This window comes from Lepisosteus platostomus, chromosome 8, assembly GCF_059453375.1.
Source record: "Lepisosteus platostomus isolate fLepPlt1 chromosome 8, fLepPlt1.hap1, whole genome shotgun sequence".
Lineage (NCBI taxonomy): Eukaryota > Metazoa > Chordata > Actinopteri > Semionotiformes > Lepisosteidae > Lepisosteus > Lepisosteus platostomus.
The window spans coordinates 49,444,016-49,463,238 of record NC_142618.1 but is presented as its reverse complement, the minus strand read 5'-3'; the positions used below and the strand labels follow the sequence as shown (position 1 = coordinate 49,463,238).

The 19,223-nt window shown below is 36.8% G+C and overlaps 1 protein-coding gene across 1 annotated transcript in view; it reads right to left on the bottom strand.

Moving 5' to 3' along the window:
* adarb2 (adenosine deaminase RNA specific B2 (inactive)) overlaps positions 1–19,223 on the bottom strand; it is a 217,291-nt gene that overhangs the window by 62,486 nt on the left and 135,582 nt on the right. The window contains exons 2-3 of the mRNA XM_088643780.1: positions 16,766–16,852; positions 5,966–6,912 (exon numbers count right to left, since the gene is read on the bottom strand). Of these exons, the coding sequence (XP_088499906.1) occupies positions 5,966–6,912; positions 16,766–16,852 (1,034 nt within the window). The remainder of the gene's footprint in view (positions 1–5,965; positions 6,913–16,765; positions 16,853–19,223) is intronic.

The following is a 19,223-nucleotide window of genomic DNA, read 5'->3' as shown; positions in this document are numbered from 1 at the left end:
AGGCCACGCAAAGACATAATGACAAATTGTACCACACACAATTATTACAGACAAATGGGGGGGTGAGGTTAAAATCCTGATACCAGCTTGATAATTATAAAAATAATAGTTTCACCCCCAGGTCAGAGATTATCAAGAGTTCATACAGTAGCACGCAATTTCTTTCATTCTCAGTCAGTGCTTGATAATACAGTTCTAATCGGACCCAAACCTTATTAAGACATAATAAACAATAATAAACAATAGACAATAAACAATAATTTACTTTACAACACTTACACTATATACAGCTATGTATAACTGATGGGTTTCAGACATCTACTTACAGTACTACTCTACTCTTGTTTAGAAAATCATCATTAGGATGATGATGAGGTCATTCTCCTCTTCCTTCCTTGTCTGCTACAATATTTATGCTACGGTACATTCGTATGGAGGCCAGATTAATGATCTCACTAGAAGTGGCCCAGTCACTATTGAATTCCAGTGAAGTTAACTAACCTGAGTAAATTCTTAGCAATTAACTTGGCCAGCAGCCATATCACCCTGCAATTCACAACTGGCAACCCACTGAAGCTAAGCGGGTGTGAGCCTGGTCAGTACCTGGATGGGAGACCTCCTGGGAAAAGGTTGCTGCTGGAAGAGGTGTTAGTGGGGCCAGTAGGGGGCACTCACCCTGCGGTCGATGTGGGTCCTAATGCCCCAGTATAGTGACGGGGACACTATACTGTAAAACAGGTGCCGTCCTTTGGATGAGACGTAAAACCGAGGTCCTGACTCTCTGTGGTCATTAAAAATCCCAGGACATTTCTCAAAAAGAGTAGGGGTGTAACCCCGGCATCCTGGCCAAATTTCTCATTGGCCCTTACCAATCATGGCCTCCTAATAATCCCCCTCTATGAATTGGCTTCATTACTCTGCTCTCCTCCCCACTGATAGCTGATGTGTGGTGAGCACTATGGCTGCCGTCACATCATCCAGGTGGATGCTGCACATTGGTGGTGGTGGAGGGGAGTCCCCATTACCTGTAAAGCGCTTTGAGTGGAGTGTCCAGAAAAGCGCTTTATAAGTGTAAGCAATTATTATTATTAACTTTGATCATTTGCATGTTCCCCCATGTTGATTTTATTCCTAGCCAACCTATACAAATACAGAAAGACAACATTTATTGTTCCACCCTGCATAATCTAAAAAGATAAGAAGTGCAAACATTGCTTACCATAACTGCCTCCTGTTACAACATTATTTAGGTGTGAAAAATTAAACAATTAGTTAAAAGTTATTAGGAAAAATCTAGTTTTTTGGGTCTCAGAAAGATTTCAGTTCACACCAGATTAGCAGTGACCTGACATTTTCCACTGCTAGTAAATAAATCTGCTTTCAAAGTGCTCATGCCATTAAAAAGAGAGAGGGAGCCTACTTTGAGCATAAAAGGACATCACTCCTTGATATAAAATGGCATGCAGTGATAAGATAACATAAAACTAGAATGTATCTATCAACTGCTATATAAATAGCGATTTTGCTAGAAACACCAGCCATAAATTAAAGGAAGGGTATCAGTAAAAAGAGCAAGTCAAGTTTTTAAATAAGAGTTATTTAGACAAGCCTAGGGGCAGAAAGAGAAATGTCTTAATCTTGTTCTGAAAACAACAGATTTCACGTAGTATAATAATGCAATACACAAGGAAATTCAAGTAAATATTATTTTACCTGAGGAAAAAAAACAATTAAAAGAACTCTTTTCCTAGCCTAGCATTTTGTCTATTTCCATCTTGGTTAATAGCTACAGTATTTGTAATAGTCTCTTTTAATCCACTATTTCTGTCCTTTTCATAGTTTGCTTTTAGTTGATTTTTTATGCTATAATAAGGCTAACAACAAAATTCATACCATTGCTATATAATCAGTATTCTCTATTCTTGAGTTTATTTTAGTTTTTATATTTTGTCTTAAAGTATTGTGGAATCACTGTACTGTATGTAAATATTTATATTCATTACTCTTTGCATACATCTTTACATACTGTATAGGCATTTCTCTTTACATACATACTGATTCGTTGTTAAAATTAAAACTTCACACTTTAAGATTCAAAACCTGGTATCATTATTTTTTTTCGACATAAATTTAATTGGTAACTCACAGATTTATGTTAATTATTTAGTCATAGATTCTGAAAGACCTTTGTTCCACAAAAATATCTGCTTCCCTCCAAACTAAAGACAATTCTCTAAAAGTTTTTATGTGATAAGAAACACTTCAGTACCTAGATTTTCTCCATTTAAATTTGCAGCTTAAAAACGACTAAAAATCTTTTAATAAACCAAGTAGTACATTTTGCCTAGGGAGGATACAACTCTTAAAGCTCACCTTGACACAGACCCTGACCCTGACTAAGATCAGGATCTGAATTAAGTAGACTTTGATAAACAGATGTTTGAAAGAAAGACAAGTTCTCAGCCTTGTCCAGTAATCAAGTTGTAAAACCAAGGGAGAAACGCCTTTATTAGTCGAAAGACCTTGAACCATCTCAGTAGTTTCTGGGTGTGGGTGGGTCACCTCTTGAATGACTTTCTCTCTTTTTTTAAACAAATTTGTTCTTAAAATACTTTTAGGGGAAAAGTTTCTTTGTAATTCTCATAAAAACAGGAACACAATTGCCTCTGGTGCCCTTTGCTTTGTTGTCCTGAACTTGCTTATTAAAGTACAAATATAAATAACAGGTAAATGCCTCTCAGCGATCATCACAACACATTCTGGGTTCCAACATACTCACCCTCATGACCAGGCATTTGTTCCACAGATGAAGTCCAAACAATTCACAACATATTGTGGGATTTGCCCAATGCTATGGAACAGCCTCACCTTGGAAACCTGACATTAGATGCTTACACCAAAGTGTAGTTCCTAATAGGAATGAATCCTTGTAATTCTTGTAATAATAATAATAATAATAATAATAATAGCTTACACTTATATAGCGCTTTTCTGGACACTTTTCTGTCCCGCTTTACAGGTAATGGGGACTCCCCTCCCCCACCAACGTACAGCCCCACCTGGATGATGCGACAGCAGCCATAGTGCGCCAGAACGCTCACTACACACCAGCTATCAGTGGGAAGGAGAGCAGAGTAATGAAGCCAACTCATAAAGCTTGTGTCCCGCTAATACGTCTCATTTTTATTTCTTGTAAAAGGGTTGTGTGCAACATTGCACACAGTCTGGATGAAGATTCCATTTTTCATTTAAGACTGGAAGAGAGTAGTGTGAATGGTAAGTCCTTGTTCATATTTGCCTAGGGCAACTCACTGTGACATGGTGTTTTTTTTTGCCTTGAAAATATTCTCTGTCCCTCGTCATGGGTTTTCTGGCTGTCGTTTCACTTTCCTCTGAAGGTGACCCTTTCATCTCTTCTTTCCTCTCTCTCCCCAAATCTCCACAGACAGAATCTCAGGGATGGACTCACATTAACTCCTGCCATGCACAATGCTGTTTCACTCTCAGCTGTAAAATGATTGCCATGTATCAGCTAATTGTGAGAGCTATCAACCTTTTAAAAACTTATAATAATGGGATAACTGAATATTGAATGGTTCTATTTCACTCACAGGTCTCTTACTTTAAAATAAAATAAATTACATACTGCATGTTGTGTCCGATAGTGTTTCAAACAAAGGACTCAGAAAATGAAAATGAACACAGATTACCACTACAGAATGCAACTGACAGTAAAGTACATTCTAGGACAGAAAGTCTTTTCAGGAGCTGAGTCTATTTTCTGTACTCTGTTTTTGATGATGCCTTTCACAGCCTCCCGAAATAACTTTTTTCCTTTTTCCTAACAAATCAACTTCCTGTAAAACACCCGTAATCTTCAATGGAAGGCCGAATGTTAAAAGTGAGGTGTGCTGATCAAATTCGCCTTCAATGTGCTACAGTATATCTGACATAAAAAAGTGAAAACATGTTACTCGGGAAAGGTTACAGGGGACTGAAACACTTGTACTGAGAATACTGGCCATTGTCCTCTGGTGTCAAATTACTAAATAAATGTAACTCTTTCCCAAGAAAAGTTTAGGGCATACAGAGACATCATTTTTAGCCATAACAAACTATAATTAGATGCAACACAGAAGCACTAGGATTGATATGATCTGAAATGTTGAATTACTACACACAGATTATTGGGGAAACTTATAATGTAATGTGCTTACCTATAGCACATTTTAATATGACAATGAATTCTTTACATACTGGAGTAACAAGTCTTATAGTCTATTATTTTATTGACAGTTTCCTACTATGTTACAAGATTAACTTGTGCATGCAGAAACATGAAACCTTTAAGAAGAAAAAGGAAAAAATCTCAATCACTTCATACTTAACTTTCACTTCCTACAAAAGAAACATAAAACAAAACCTAAGCCTAAAATTATTTTTTTCTTTTATTCATTGTCATGCTGCTTCAAAGTGCCCTAAATGAATCTCAGCACAATTCTGAGTGAGTACAGTTGAACACTTGTCAACCTGTTATAAACCCATCAGTCTTCACCTACAGTACATCTTTGCGCTATGACAGATTAATGTTTATCCCCAGTCAGAGTCAGATATACATTCTTTCACTTTTTCCTTACCAGCTATTCAGCTGTTTAATACTCAATATGTCTTTAAGGTCTGTAAACATTTGTTTCCATTGTTAACTCAATGTTACTAAAAAGATGCATTTACATTACATACATTTAAAAGACATTAGTTATCATGCATCAAACAATGATCCACTAAGCAACTGATATATTATAAATCACGATATATTGTTGGAGTTATGCAAAACACTAACAGTGAGAGCATTAAGGCAAGATATACAAGATGTATTCTAAGGACTGTCGAAAAAGGTGTGCCATGCTATACTGCTATACTGATTCCAGCTGTACTTTCATTAAAATATTAAAATTAAAAATATTTTTATGTACAAATGGCTGGGTGGACACAGTTCCAATTGTTGCCACCCATTTCACCAAGCACCCAGCAGCCACCATCAGTATTTGTAGTGTGGAAAGTCAAGGATTGTTTGTATCACCTTAATCCTGGCATCTGCCCACCAAAATAGTACTGCTGTTAAGGATCTCCCTGAAACAGTTCATTTGAGCACAAAATACATGGGATTTAAGAAGTCGGAAAATCCACTGACCACAGTACATCTATTAGTCTACAACTACTTGAAAGAAGAAAATCATTGTTTCTCAAGCACATGGATTTGTCCAGCACAAAAAATTAATCAGTTAATAGAGTAATTGTAAGACAGAAAAAAAGTCAAACTATTTGTTTCAAAATAAACAAGTCAACATTTTTGTGTTTCAAAACTTAAAGATTACCTTAAAATCCACTTTGAGAGTTCTGAACACTACTTCCTCTGTTCTGATTGCAATTTACATATTTTCCTCATTTACTGTGGGAATTGGTTTGTGGTTTGTCTATTTGCTCTCTGCTTTTCATATCCTGTGGGCTACAGATTAAATTAATGTTTATAGACATCCAGATTCCACACATGAGGAGGCAATAGATTCTGTGAAAATTACAATATTTTGGCAATTACGGCTCCATAAACACATATAAAACCTCATTTGAGAGCAACACTGTTTTCTTTGGTGTTAGAGACACAAGAACAATAATTTGCTTCATTAACATGCTCTACGTCTGAATAGATCAGTGAGCAGATTTTGTTTACTCATCGCCATGGCTTCCCAATGACTACACTTTCATGTTTTGCTTAGATCTGCCACACACTCCTGTCTAAAGTAAACAGTAAGTCAGCCTATTATGTACACCCCCTTCCCCATTACTCCTCCCCATTAATTAAGATTTGTAACCCCCTCTACAAATCTCAGCAGTCTTGCTGCATTGCTTTGTCATAATGTACCATAAGGACTATAGTGCTTGCCAGTGACAAGCTGGCTACACTCACCTGCGGTAAATGAGGGCATTTACTCCTGCTGGGTATATGGCTGGTCCTCCCCCCAGGTGCCAACCTGATGTTAAAGAGGGCCTGCAGTGCTGTTTGTGCTGCCTGGGTTTTTGCCAGCTTCTTGCTGCGTCCAGAGCCTTCAAATATTCTCCCATCAACCCTCACTGCCATTACAAAACTCTTGATGTGCTGCCTCTCCACAGTCTCCGAGAGGCAAATGTACCTCAGTCCTGGTCGCAGCTCATTTAGCAGCACCACTGGGTTCTTTTCGCTCTCTGCCGGGGACGCGGTCTTCTGCTTGTTTTGTTTGGCTTGGACCATTAAGTCCAACGTGTGGCAGAGTAATCTCCCGTGCCGGCAAGTGCCGGATAGCAATTCATTTTCTGTGGACCTATAGCACGGGAAGTTATCACTGCGGGCTGATGGCTCAAATTCTTTGAACAAAGTGTCAGGGAAATCTGCCTGGTCGGAGGTGAAGTCTGTAGAGGGGTTGCTGAGGTTTCCCATCGCAAAGTGAGCCTGTGACGCGTTGGGGAACTGAACGAAGGACTTAAGCGCGAGCTCGGCTGCCCTCATCTTCGCTTTCTTCTTTGTTGGGCCAGTGCCTTCGAACGTGAACCCATTTACCTCCACAGCAATGGAGAACACAGGGGCATGCACGGGCCCTGTCTGTGAAACCATCTTGTACTGTAAACCAGGTTTCAGCTCATTCAGCTGAACCAGGGCATTCTTTGGTGTGACCGACCATGAGAGTTTCTTGTAGATCAACTGTAGCTTGCAGAGGTGTCCACTATTTCCTTCCTCCAGAGGCCTTTTCCTTTTAAGACCAGAAGTCCCACTTCGGGACATATCAGTACAATAGAATCCCTGGTGGTCCACAGGAACAATGGCACGGTCCTCTAAGTTACCAACATTTCGGTTCTCTTTCACTTCAGCACTACTGGTGCCTGGTAAGAAAAAAGAAACAATAAAAGTCTAAGTAACATTAACAACTTGTGTTCCAAAATATTCAGAAAGACAAAATTACAAGAAGGGCAGGGAATTATCTGAAGGAAATACTTCTAAACAGAAAAGATGCAATTTGCACAGTGAATGTTAAGAAGGCTTTAAAGGTTTTCTTTCCTTATTGAATTGTATCTTATAAAAAAGATGGATTGTTTTAGAAATCACTATCTTGCTTCCCATATAAATGTTTATTTGCAACTGTTATACCTTATCATTCCGTAAGGCAGATGAAGGAGTCCCATATGTAACTCCCTTTAATTATATACTCTACATGGTGAAAAAGCAGTATGCTGAAATAAAATATATTTTCTATAATTTATTATTTTAATTATAATTACTACCACATTTGCTGACCATGTTACTGTTATATAGTTTCAAACCACTGTATGCATGTATGCATTAATTATTTTTATGCAATTTAATAGCATAAATATAATTGTTTTATTTTAAAGTATAATCAGAATCACATTTATCTGCAGCTTTACAGAAACGATTTCCTAAATTCTATGCACCAAAGCTGTCTCATTCAAGTGTTTAAAATTCCCCATCCAAATCCTCAAAAACAGTGCATTACCAGCTAAATTATTTCATAATCTGTGATGAAATTGGTTTTGACTATGGTTAAACTTTGTATTCTTTTTTCATTGTTTTCAGTAAGAAGCACCAATCCCTTTATAATAGATGGATGTCAGTAGGTGTTAAAGGATCTTTGAAGATAAAGCATTCTGCAGTCTTATTTTACTTAGATGTATCCAATAAGTTGGACTTCAGAAACTGCCTTAATACTAAAACAGAAAAAAAGGATTTGAGAGAAAGTCTGATTTTGTCTAAGGTTAATAAGCAACAATAATAACAATAGTAACCTGAAATTAAGTAAACTAACTAGTAATCTATTAGAACATAAACAATGAATTCTTTAAAAGTAAGATTGTAACATTAGGATTCCCACACATTTACAATAGAACAACAAAAAAACTAAAATTAATTTTCTGAACCAAATCTTGATTTCCTTCCTCTTACAGTATTGAGATACTGAAAATAGTTCATATATTTTTAATTTTAACATGCCTAAACCTTGTCAGCATTAAATGCTTGCCTGGCATACTCTCTAACAGTGACATTGATCAACAATACATTCATATATCCAGGATAATGCTTGTGCAGTCTGTCAGTATAATAAACCCACAGAAGGTCTCTAGATTTCTGCTCTTTGGGGGCTACAGTATCTTCAGGTTTCCATTCTATCTATGTTCTTCAGTTATTTATTGGATTAAAACCAGATAAAACCAACATTTTAATTTTAACATTTGTATGTATGAACATTTTAACACAGCCCATTATATCACATCGACCCATTAAACAGAATGAATAGTGTCTTTCAAAGACCAATGTTCCCCACCCCAGATTTGATGTAAAGAATAGTACAGACGACATAACCATACCCGTTCTACTAAATACGGTCATTCCTTACCCACTGTTGTTTACATTTGATTAAAATTGACATACTGTACTGTACTGTATGTCCATGTGGCTTTTGTGTGTTTTGTGTTTAGCAGTGGTTCTTGGGCCACAGGAATTGGGCACTGGTATACTAGTGAATTAATACTATAACTCAATAAGTAAATACTGTAGCTCATCTTTAATAATAAACTGTTAAAGGATAATGGCAGCTCACATTGCCCCCTTTTTTCAAGGACAGCATTACACCTAGGGAGAGAATGTGTTTGGTCTGATAAATCACAAATTACTTCAGGGTACAGAGAATTTGTTGGCTTCTCTGAACAGATAAATGTTTCTCTTTGATATAACCTAAAGCTTCTGATTAACAGCTTGTCTCATCAATAGAGTTATAAACTCAACATGGAGTAAAAATACAGAAAGTGCAGTATATTGTATATACTGTATATATGTACTTTATATGCTGTGCATGAAAATAAATTTACTATTCTATTTATGCATGTTATTAGAAAAATACAGTATAACAATTTTGGATATTGATTAAATGTTTCTGGCATTATTTTAATAAATTGAACACTCATGACTAAGTGTAAAACAATACGGTAATTGTGACTATTGCATAATCACCTATTCATGTCATTATTTACAGAGTTGACTGGGCACAGATGATGAGGTACCTTAACGTGTTGAATGTCAGGCCTGATGAAAACCAAAAATAAGAACACCACCTTCATGCAATTGATTGGGTGAAGGCTAAAGCAGAGCATTGTCACTCATTTTCTGGGATGTTCACAGATAGCAATTTCTATCCTTCCAAGATCTTACAGCCAAATACAGCCAATCAATGATAGGTTGCAATTTGGAAGACCATGAGTCACAACACCTTTCCAAAATTGACACATGAGCATACTCCATCTTCATGATCGTTTTCATGCTGTCAGTTCCACAGCATCAGAAACATCTGGTTATAACAATCTGTGCATCAGAATTCCAACTGTGAAGAAGTAGATAAACAATCATTGTTGCAGGCCTGACAACCACACATGGGATCAGTGTTCACTGATGTTCTCTGACACAATATAATGAGGTGGTGCGAACAATATCTCATTTGGACTGTGCAGCAATGGAGATGGGCTCTTTTTAGTGAAGAATCAAAGTTATCTGTGGACCACTGTGATGAATGGCGATGGTAAGGGTAAGGTATAATTGTCTGGACAGGAGTAACTAGATGCTACAGAACTCTACTTGTGGTGATTGTTGTTCTGAATGTACAACACTGCAGTGATCAAATGCAGGGGGCTCTTGACGGGACAAAATTCAAAACTGCATGGAAGTCACAAGGTATTATGCTGTGCAGTGTCATGTAATGGCTATCATTCTGTGCTTCTTTTAAGCATGATACAATTAAGTTTTTTGTAGAAACAATTAGAGATGACTGACTTAAAAACAGTTTTAGAAATTGTAGATTGGGTGGATTAATCACATTTGGTTGAAAAAAGTTAAGAGCTGTACAATGTTGGGATTCAAATAAAGATACCATTTTGTGGATTATAACTGAATGTCTTTAAGTCAGAATCCACACTAAGGGGTGATTCTAAGCATCTCATTCGTTTCTGATATGCTTTCTCACCCGTGGGGCAATTTCAAAGGATATTGGCACTTCTGGATATATGACTTCTGTGGCCCACACTTTAAACATCTGGTATAGTGTGCAGATGTCATTTTACCTTTACCAGTGGAAGCACTGAAACATTTTTTATGTATTTATTTTTATTTTAATATATTTATTTTTGTAAATTCTCTGGGTGGTGGGTGTCATATTAGACATTATCCATAAAATAAATTTAAACTTAAGAACGTCTCTTCAGTGCAGCTAAATGAGTTTGGATCCAGCAATCTAACAGTATTTTACTAAAATTCTTAAGTATTTCAAGCTAGGTATTGAAGAGCGTGTTTTAACCTTTATGAAAAAGAGACATGGAATTTCCTACCTTCCAATCTATAATGTCATTGACATTAAACTGGATGATGACATGCAATGAGGCTTCACTTTGGTCATATTCAGAACGGCCTCCTGTCCAACCTCTGGTAAAGATTAAATATCAGGGGCACCAACTGTGCATGGAATTGTAATGGGTGATCAGATGTTTCTACAAGTAGAAAATCTCCATTTAAACGCTCCACACACTGGCCACTATGTGGAACAGGCAGGTGCAGAATGATCAAAGATACTAATATTATTTTGCAAGAGCACTACTATCTCTTTGTGCCTCTGTATATAAAAGTGAGATTAAAAGGAGTGCTAGGTGATGTTTTGAACACCGGGTGTAACCACTCTAAAAAAAAATCAAAATCAATTCGGAAGTTGAAAAACACAACACAGCATACAAAAAACATGCAACCAAACAGTGAAAAAAATGTAGCTGTGGAGATTTGAGTGTGAAAATATTTTAGGTGTAATTGACTCAGTGAGTTGCTCATTAAATGCAATGAAGGAATTTTTACTTCTATTGTGAAATAAAATATTAATCTCAATGACAAGCGAGACTGTAAATAATGGCAGCAAAATTAGTTTGCCTCTGTGTGTTCCTTTGTGCAGTGCCTGATAAAACATATTAGGGCACATACAGTACTTGAACCCTTGCTTCACTTTTAGGAATGACCTTAAACTGTGCAAGAATTTGAAGAAGGTAAGTATTAATGTCTTATATTAATTTAGTTGTATGGCAAGCCACATACAAATCCATTACAGTTAAGCTTTTCTACTAAATTAACAGGTTACCGGGTTGACAGTACATTTAGACATCAATGAAGGATATTACAAAGGAAAAGACTGTTTTATATTCAGTGATGCAAACATATTAGAACTTAGGGATAACACTGAAGATGAATGACCACTATTTTTTGCCCAGCTTCCCTGTAAATACTGTTTCCAACTATTTGAATAATACTACAATTATTATATATGTGTGTGTTTACTCATGCACAAATATAAATTCAACACCCTGTATTATTTTAATGGATCATATACTTTAAATAACTGTCATCAATCAGGTTCGAAATAATCTAAAAAAGTTCATCACACGTATGGAGTATCACTGTCACCATCACTTTCAGTAACCACTTATCTAATTCAGGATCACAGTGGCATGAAACCCATCCCAGAAAGCACTGGGCACAAGATGGGATGCCAGTCTATTAGAGAGCACACAGGGCCAATTGTTACCGAAGCAAAGTAACCTACCAGCATGTCTCTGGACTATGGGAGGAAACCGGACCACCTAGAAGAAACCCATGCAAACATGGGGAGAACATGCAACCTCCACATAGACAGCACCCTAGAAATTGAACCCAATGCCCCAGTGCTGCAAGGCAGCAATGGTAACCACTGTGCCATCACGCAGACCTACTTACAGGATATACAGTGTTATTAATAAATGGGACCCAGCTATGCCAATATTTTTGTCGGCTGGGTAGAAGAACGCTTCTTCACTTCCTACACTGGCTATGCCCCTGACCTCTACAAATGATATATCGATGACTGCGTCGGTGCCGCCACATGCTCCAACGATCAGCTTGAGTTCTTTTTGCACCATTTCACCAACTTCCACCCGTCCCTCAAATATACGGTTAACATATCTTCCACTACTCTTCCGTTTCTAGACATCAACTTCTCCATCAACAACCCCCGACTGTCCACTTCAGTTTATTACAAACCCACGGATTCACACAGCTACCTCCTGTACAGCTCATTTCACCCCAACCACACTAAAAACTCTCTTCCTTTTTCACAGTTCCTTAGGCTACTACGATTATGCAGCGACGACATCGACTTCGAGAACCAAGCCCTCGAAATGTACTCCTTTTTCATCAACAGAGGATACCCCAGCAGTGTGATTGACAGGGCCCTTGCCCGAGCCAAAAACACCCCCAGACCATCAACCCGATCAGGAACTCCCGCCGTAACAACCGCATTCCTTTGGTGCTTCCTTACCACCCTAACACACTTCCTATCCCCAGGACCATTAACCACAACTTTTCCATCCTACAGGATGATCCGTCCATTGGGGCCCTCTTTTCTGATCGCACTATCATCGCCGACCACCTAATCTGCATAACCTCCTTGTTCACAGCTCCCTTGACCACCCTCAACAACCATCCACACCAGGCACTTTCCCTTGCAACAGAGCTCGCTGTATCACCTGCAAGTACACATCCACCACCACAATCATTCAAGGCCCCTCAGGACAATTCCGGATCACCCAGACAGCATCTTGTACCTCCAGCAACCTTATTTACTGTATCTCTTGCAGTAAATGCCCAGCCATCTACATTGGAGAAACAGGAAGGAGACTCAGAGACCGCTTCAGAGAACATGTCAGGCCTGTGAAGATTAAAGATCTCTCCAAGCCCTTTGTTTCTCATTTCACCTCTGACGGCCACGACCACTCTCATCTCTCTGTCTGTGTTCTCAAAGACGGTTTTCCGAACTCATACATCAGAAAGACCACCGAAACCAAAATTATTCTGCAGCTAGGATCACACATTCTCCCTTCTCTTAACGACAGACTACTGTTCCTTTAAATTTTCTCCATTCATTGGAAGTTTCATTTCACACCTCTCTGCACCCATTCTGACTTCACACCTCTTGATTGGCCCCTCTTTCTATCTGGATTACAGTACCTCTCAAAGCAGTCACACAATCTTTACGTCTTGATGATGTTATGAGCCGATGGTGAGGTATGTTTTACTAATATTCTTAAATAGTTGTTGGGTGCCGACAAAGATTTTTGGTCAAGTCAGTCTTCTGGTCAATGGCCAACATCAGTGAATAAAAGACTTCACAGTATCTTTGTCACTCCCTCAACCACTTCTTAGCCTTCAAAAGGTCATAGTTTCTATGCTTGACCATGAAGACATTTATCCACAATGATTTCTTAGCACATAAATGATTTGTGCAGACTGTGTGCTCTGGTTATTCTGCTGAATCTCTGAATACTCCTTCCAGATGATTTACATGCTGTTGCCACTGTGGTAAAGAAATTATTCCAAAGATGAAGCAAATCTCATTCTGCTTTCCCAGACATGGTTTATTTAAACTAAATGTGTTTCTTGGTTTCTTTAGACAAGTCTTTTGACTGCTTAAATATTCTACTCATAGAAAGTCTACCTTCAATTATACAGTAGCAACAGAAATCAGGTGATTTTTATTGCTCAGAAATCATCACCTTGTCCATCCTTCTTGTATGTACATTACTCTACAACTTAAATGCTCATTTGTGTCTATCTTCAAATATTTATTTGCTTAGCAAATGCTTTTATCCAGAGCAGAGAAAGTTCAAATTTACAGTGATACAAAGAAGCAGAATAAAATAAATCAGTTAAAATACAATCTAGTCTACTACAAACTACACAACCAATTCAAGTGTCATACAAATAAATGACATAATATGAATTAGAAGAGTATACAGACTCTTAAAATGCTCAATAATGAGCAGTAATGTAACCACAAGTAACTTTTGTATTGTGAGTGTAAAAAGGAAGTTATATTACCAGTCCTCGTATTAAAGAATAAAAATAAGATGAGGCCACTTGGCCCATCTAGTGAAAAACATCACTATAATACAGTGAGATACCGAAGAATTTAGTCAAAAGTTTAAAGATTACAGTTGCTGTCTAAATAGACCAATCTTGTGTAGATTCAAAGGGTGGTTAGTAGTTAATTTCAATCACTAAAGAGCGATGGAGTAGAACTGAGAGAATGAAGAGGTGGTGCTGGAGGTCTGGAGAAAGAGAGATAGGCTGTATGCAGAAATTATACACTGAAGATGAGCAGGAGCAGAGTGGTTGCGAGTGTTTGAATCCAATGTCTGTGGCACTAAAGGGATTGGTGTAATGAAGTAACTGAAAAAAAGTGAGGATGAGAAGTAGTATGTTAGGACTAGGAGAGGAAGAGATCAAGAGTAACACCAAGGAGCTCAGACCTCACATAAAGGAGTTTAAAATGATAGTAGTACATCCAGGAGGAGATGGCTGTGACACCAGCAGAGGTACAAAAGGAGATATAAGTATCAGAGGGAGAAAAAGAGAGGAACATTTTAGCATTATTGCCATAAAAAATATAGGAAAAGCTGTGGGATGAGATGACATACTCCAGGGACAAAATGGAGAAACCACCCAAAGTAGGCAAAACAAGTGTTTAATTTGTCTTTTTCAAGCAATACAGAATTAAGAGGAACTCATTAATATAATTAGGGATACTATATATGAATATTTTATTTTGGTTTACTGATTTACCTATGATAATTTCATTATCTATTTCTTGTCTTTTCTCTTATGTTTTTATTTTATTTTGTCTGCTTCTTCATATATTTCGATTATAAAATGATCCCTAAGCTGCTGATGTGAATGTCCCTTCCCTTTCGATCCCCTTAACCAGCACATAAACTGGTGATATCACATCGCAAGGCACAGGTTTTGAGGTTTGATGAGCAAAGCAAGTTTGGAAATGATTTCACCTCTCCATGCCGAATGTGATAAAAAATTGCACTGTTAACACATTTTTGTTCTGTCTAGACTTAAAAAGACCAGCTGATCAACTGAGTGGTTGGCATTGACGTCTCTAAATTGGGGAGGTCTAAGGTTTAATTCCCACATGTGGCTGACTCAAACTAGCTGTTAGGCAGAAGTGAAGAGGGTAGCAGAGAAGCTGGCAGTTCAGATGTATGGTAAATTTTACTTGAAAAGAACAGAATATTGTGTCGGGGGCAAGGGAGGGAAAAGTTTGCCAATCATTTACTGCACTATTCCCAGGAAGGAAATATAAGTTTGTCAGCTGAAATGAGAACAGTCTAATAAGGTTCGCATTGCAGTCTTTGATATTTCCAGCACCTTTACAGTGGTTTGTAGAACGTTTGCTATTTCCAGAAAAATATCAATAGAAATCAAGTGCTGGCTACCATCTTCAAGAACAGGCTGATACTGTAATTTGGGTTTGGGTACAATGAGAAGCACACAGCAAGAACGTATCACAAGGGATGTGTGGAGAACATCAAATGCCTGGTAGATCAGGGCTCTGTTGGACTGCCATGTCTTTTTCTTTCTTACTGCTGCTGTGTGACTAAGATTGTAAATAGTCTTCTGCTGAGATAGAAAGAGGTCGACATTGGAATGGGACAAAAATAATTAACCTTAATTCTAATTGTAATACCGCTTACTGTATATTCTTAAATTCATTCATCTGGGCCATTTACTCTTTACCGTTACGATCCATTAGTCTTATATTAATTCCAGAATTTACAAAAGGTACAAAACTGAAATGACAATCTGCAAATTAAGAACAACATGGAGTGAAAACATTAAGACTTGCAAATGGGAACCTCGATCCCATCAGCTGTAAAAGCAGTACCAGAATATTGTGGAATGAACACTAGAAAATAAATATACAAAAAATAAATATTTAAGGACCTGGTTATAGTTTTAGGTTTGGAAAGAAGTGTAATACTGTCTCATTACTACTAAGCGATATTATTTTCTATTAATCTCATTTCAGTTTTCACATTTTGAAGGCCAAAATACACAAAAGCAGTAACAAACCAGGTCTTAGCTTGAAAAGAGTAATTAAAATAAAAAGAAAACCTATTCTTACAACAACATTGTGAAAAAGTGTCTTTAAATTATGGTTTTGACCTTCTAGCCCAATAAACACTGCACTACTATAATAATTTAGGCAAGAGCATTTAGAAAAGAAAAAATCAATACCTGCCACAAACACGGTATTTAAATACTTAAACTGTTTCATTAAATATTCAGCACACTGCTAGAAAAATCAATAGAATACTGACAATAAAACAGCAAGCAACAAGGAAAATGATCTGCGTTAATCCAAAGAAAGGGAAATAGATTTTTGTTTCACAGACAACTGAATAAGGTCAGATCATTTGATGAAGCTCTGGGAGGTTTCCAGCTGTCAGTGTATAGGAATGTTGACAAATGCAAGATACTAATACAGAGAGCAATCTATATTAATGTGTAACAAATCAAGCATACATTTTTACCATGTATGGAAGAGAATAATAATTTGCTCCTCAATTGGGCTTCCAGGGGATAATTGCAAAAGCGTTTTGTTTTGTTAGGTTGTTTTTTATTTAGAAAAGAGACTGATTTATAAATAATTTTTTAAATTTTGTTTGTGTCATTTAAGACTTTTTCCACCCTTTTGACTTTTGAAGTCCTGTGAGCTTTTAATGTAATGCCCACTTTATTTAAAAGTGATAACTGATGTTTTAGCCCACATCAGTCATCATTCACAAAAAAAAAAGTGGAAGGATAACTTACTTAAAGTGTCTTCATCTTCTGTGGTTGTAGTTCCAGGGCTCAAATATTTGAAAGGACCAATGAAAGCAGATAACATACTGACTCTCTCTGTAAAGAAAAAAAGTAAGAAACACAATTAGAAATACTTTTGTTGATATCTTACTTTTTCCAAAATACTGTGTAACTTCTTTTCACTAGGAACGACAACTCTCAAGATCAAAGCGTGATGGACTATTATGGTGCGGATATTGGCTTAACCTGCTTGGCTGAGGGATAACTAATTACTGACAGCTGAGTACGATTAAGCTTGGTTGTTGTCATCCCTCCTGAACTTTCGGCATAAACTCCATTTATTGTGAAAAAATTATCAAGACTGGTTGACTTCTTTATTTATAGTTATAAGAACGAATAAAATTAAGTGTCTGAACTACAAATTTGATGTTAACATCAGACACCTGACAAAAACAAAACAGACTAGTGAGAAGCTGTACCTGAAAGCAAGACAACCATATTTGCATATGATCATTTTACTATAATATGTGCCATGACTCTGTGAAGATGTCATGACAGCTGTCAAGATAACAGAATGTTCTCATGAATATAAACATGAATAAGGTCTATTAGGCCCATCTTACTTAGCTTCACTGGTAATCTAAATGATGCTCACTCATGATCTAACTGGTTTTTAAAAGGCTCCAGTATACTAGAGTCTACAGATTGACATGGTAAATAATTCCAAATAACCATCACAGTCAAAACGTAGTTCATGCAAGGCACTTGCAGTTGCTTAGACATGTAAAGTGCTATATACGTATTATTTACTTAGTTATTTATTGTTACTAAAATGTACAGACATTTTTGTCAATTTTAATGTCCATTTCACAGCAGTATTAGTGACTCAGCTAAGCAGCTTTGTTAATCAAGTGTTTCTGATACAAAGTATGAAGTATTCTGCTACAAAACATCTTTTGCAGGCGCGTTTATTAATTATAGACATTATAATAAACAACTGGCCTGATAAACATCAATCTTGAGGGCACCTAAATTACACCATCATTGATCAAAATGAAAAGGGGTAAACGGGAAAAAAACATGGCATAAAGTAGGACAACTCAAGAGTAATCTTTTTCTATTCTGAGTGAGAGAACTAAACTGAATACTTTATAGACTCCCTATTCAAAATGTTTGACATAAAATAGGCTAGAATTTCTGCTATAAAATGTGGTTTAAACAGCTATAAAGCAGAGGTTTACAAAGAAGTCCCTAGTTCTCTTTTCAGACTGCTTTGCTTGCACCTGTCTTCTTGTTGTTTGCAGTACAGGTTCCTATTAAGGATGTTGCTCGGTTCAGTGGTTTTGACGCAGACAGAATGAAATTGACAGGCTGAACGGATCCTTAATTAGCTCCTTCAGATCTGAACATTTCTTAATGATCAATAGTTTTAATGGTCTGACTATCCAGCAAGAGAAGGAAAAGTGATAAAAACAAAAATGCCAATTCATTTCTGACAAGGATGAGAGGGTTCAGTGGTAAGCATATGGCCTCTGACACGCTACACAATATATCACCTGTTGAAGGATTTGTTTATTGCTCACAGTTTATTCTTAAACTATGTGCCTTTTTCATGTCTCTGTCAATAGCAGAGATAAAAATGAATGTTTACTCTTACACTGGGCTCCTTTATCTGAAAGACAAATAACATGATTGAAGCCATGAAGTCTATTTAAAGTGTGATGTTGACAAGTTTAATTAGAAAGATCACAATGACTAGTTGATAACCGACAAACACAAAGGGGATTTTATGTGTTTAATAAAAGTTTTGAAGGAAAAACCAGCTACTAATAATGTTTGAAAAAATAATCATTCAATCAGTGCCTCGGAGTGTATTCAGAGAGTCAAAGAGAGAAAAATGATAAAAAACCCAAAGCACAACAATGTCTTTTTGGGTGACTTTGAGAGAAAGAATGTTCACCAGGTACCTAAATTAAAAACTTAATTAACATAAAATTAATTTGAAAATGAAAAGAGCTCAGTATTTCTTAGGAATGCATTTGGAGCAATTCTTCAAATCTGCAATTCTGCCTAATCAGCGTTTTCCTATATGGAAAAACTTAATGGGCTAAAACACTTCATTGTGTACTTGTTAACTTGTTAATAATATAAAAAAGCACATTAAAACATGAAAAAATGCCAATTGTTTTTTTTACTGAATAAAGAGCCTTAAACACATTTAATAGACTCTAGTTATACTATGATCTGTACATACATAATTTGGTTCTAGATTTAGTTATGATAATGCTAAATGCTTATACTGGTACAGTACTACAGCACATTCCTAATATCGAGAGCAAGTGTCAACTGGGAATAAAACAGACTTCAACTCATCTACAGTAATATTTATTTAGTTGTGACATGATGCTTTTTAAATTAATTTTTCTATTGGAAAAACATCAGTAGTTTCTATACTCTGACACTTAAT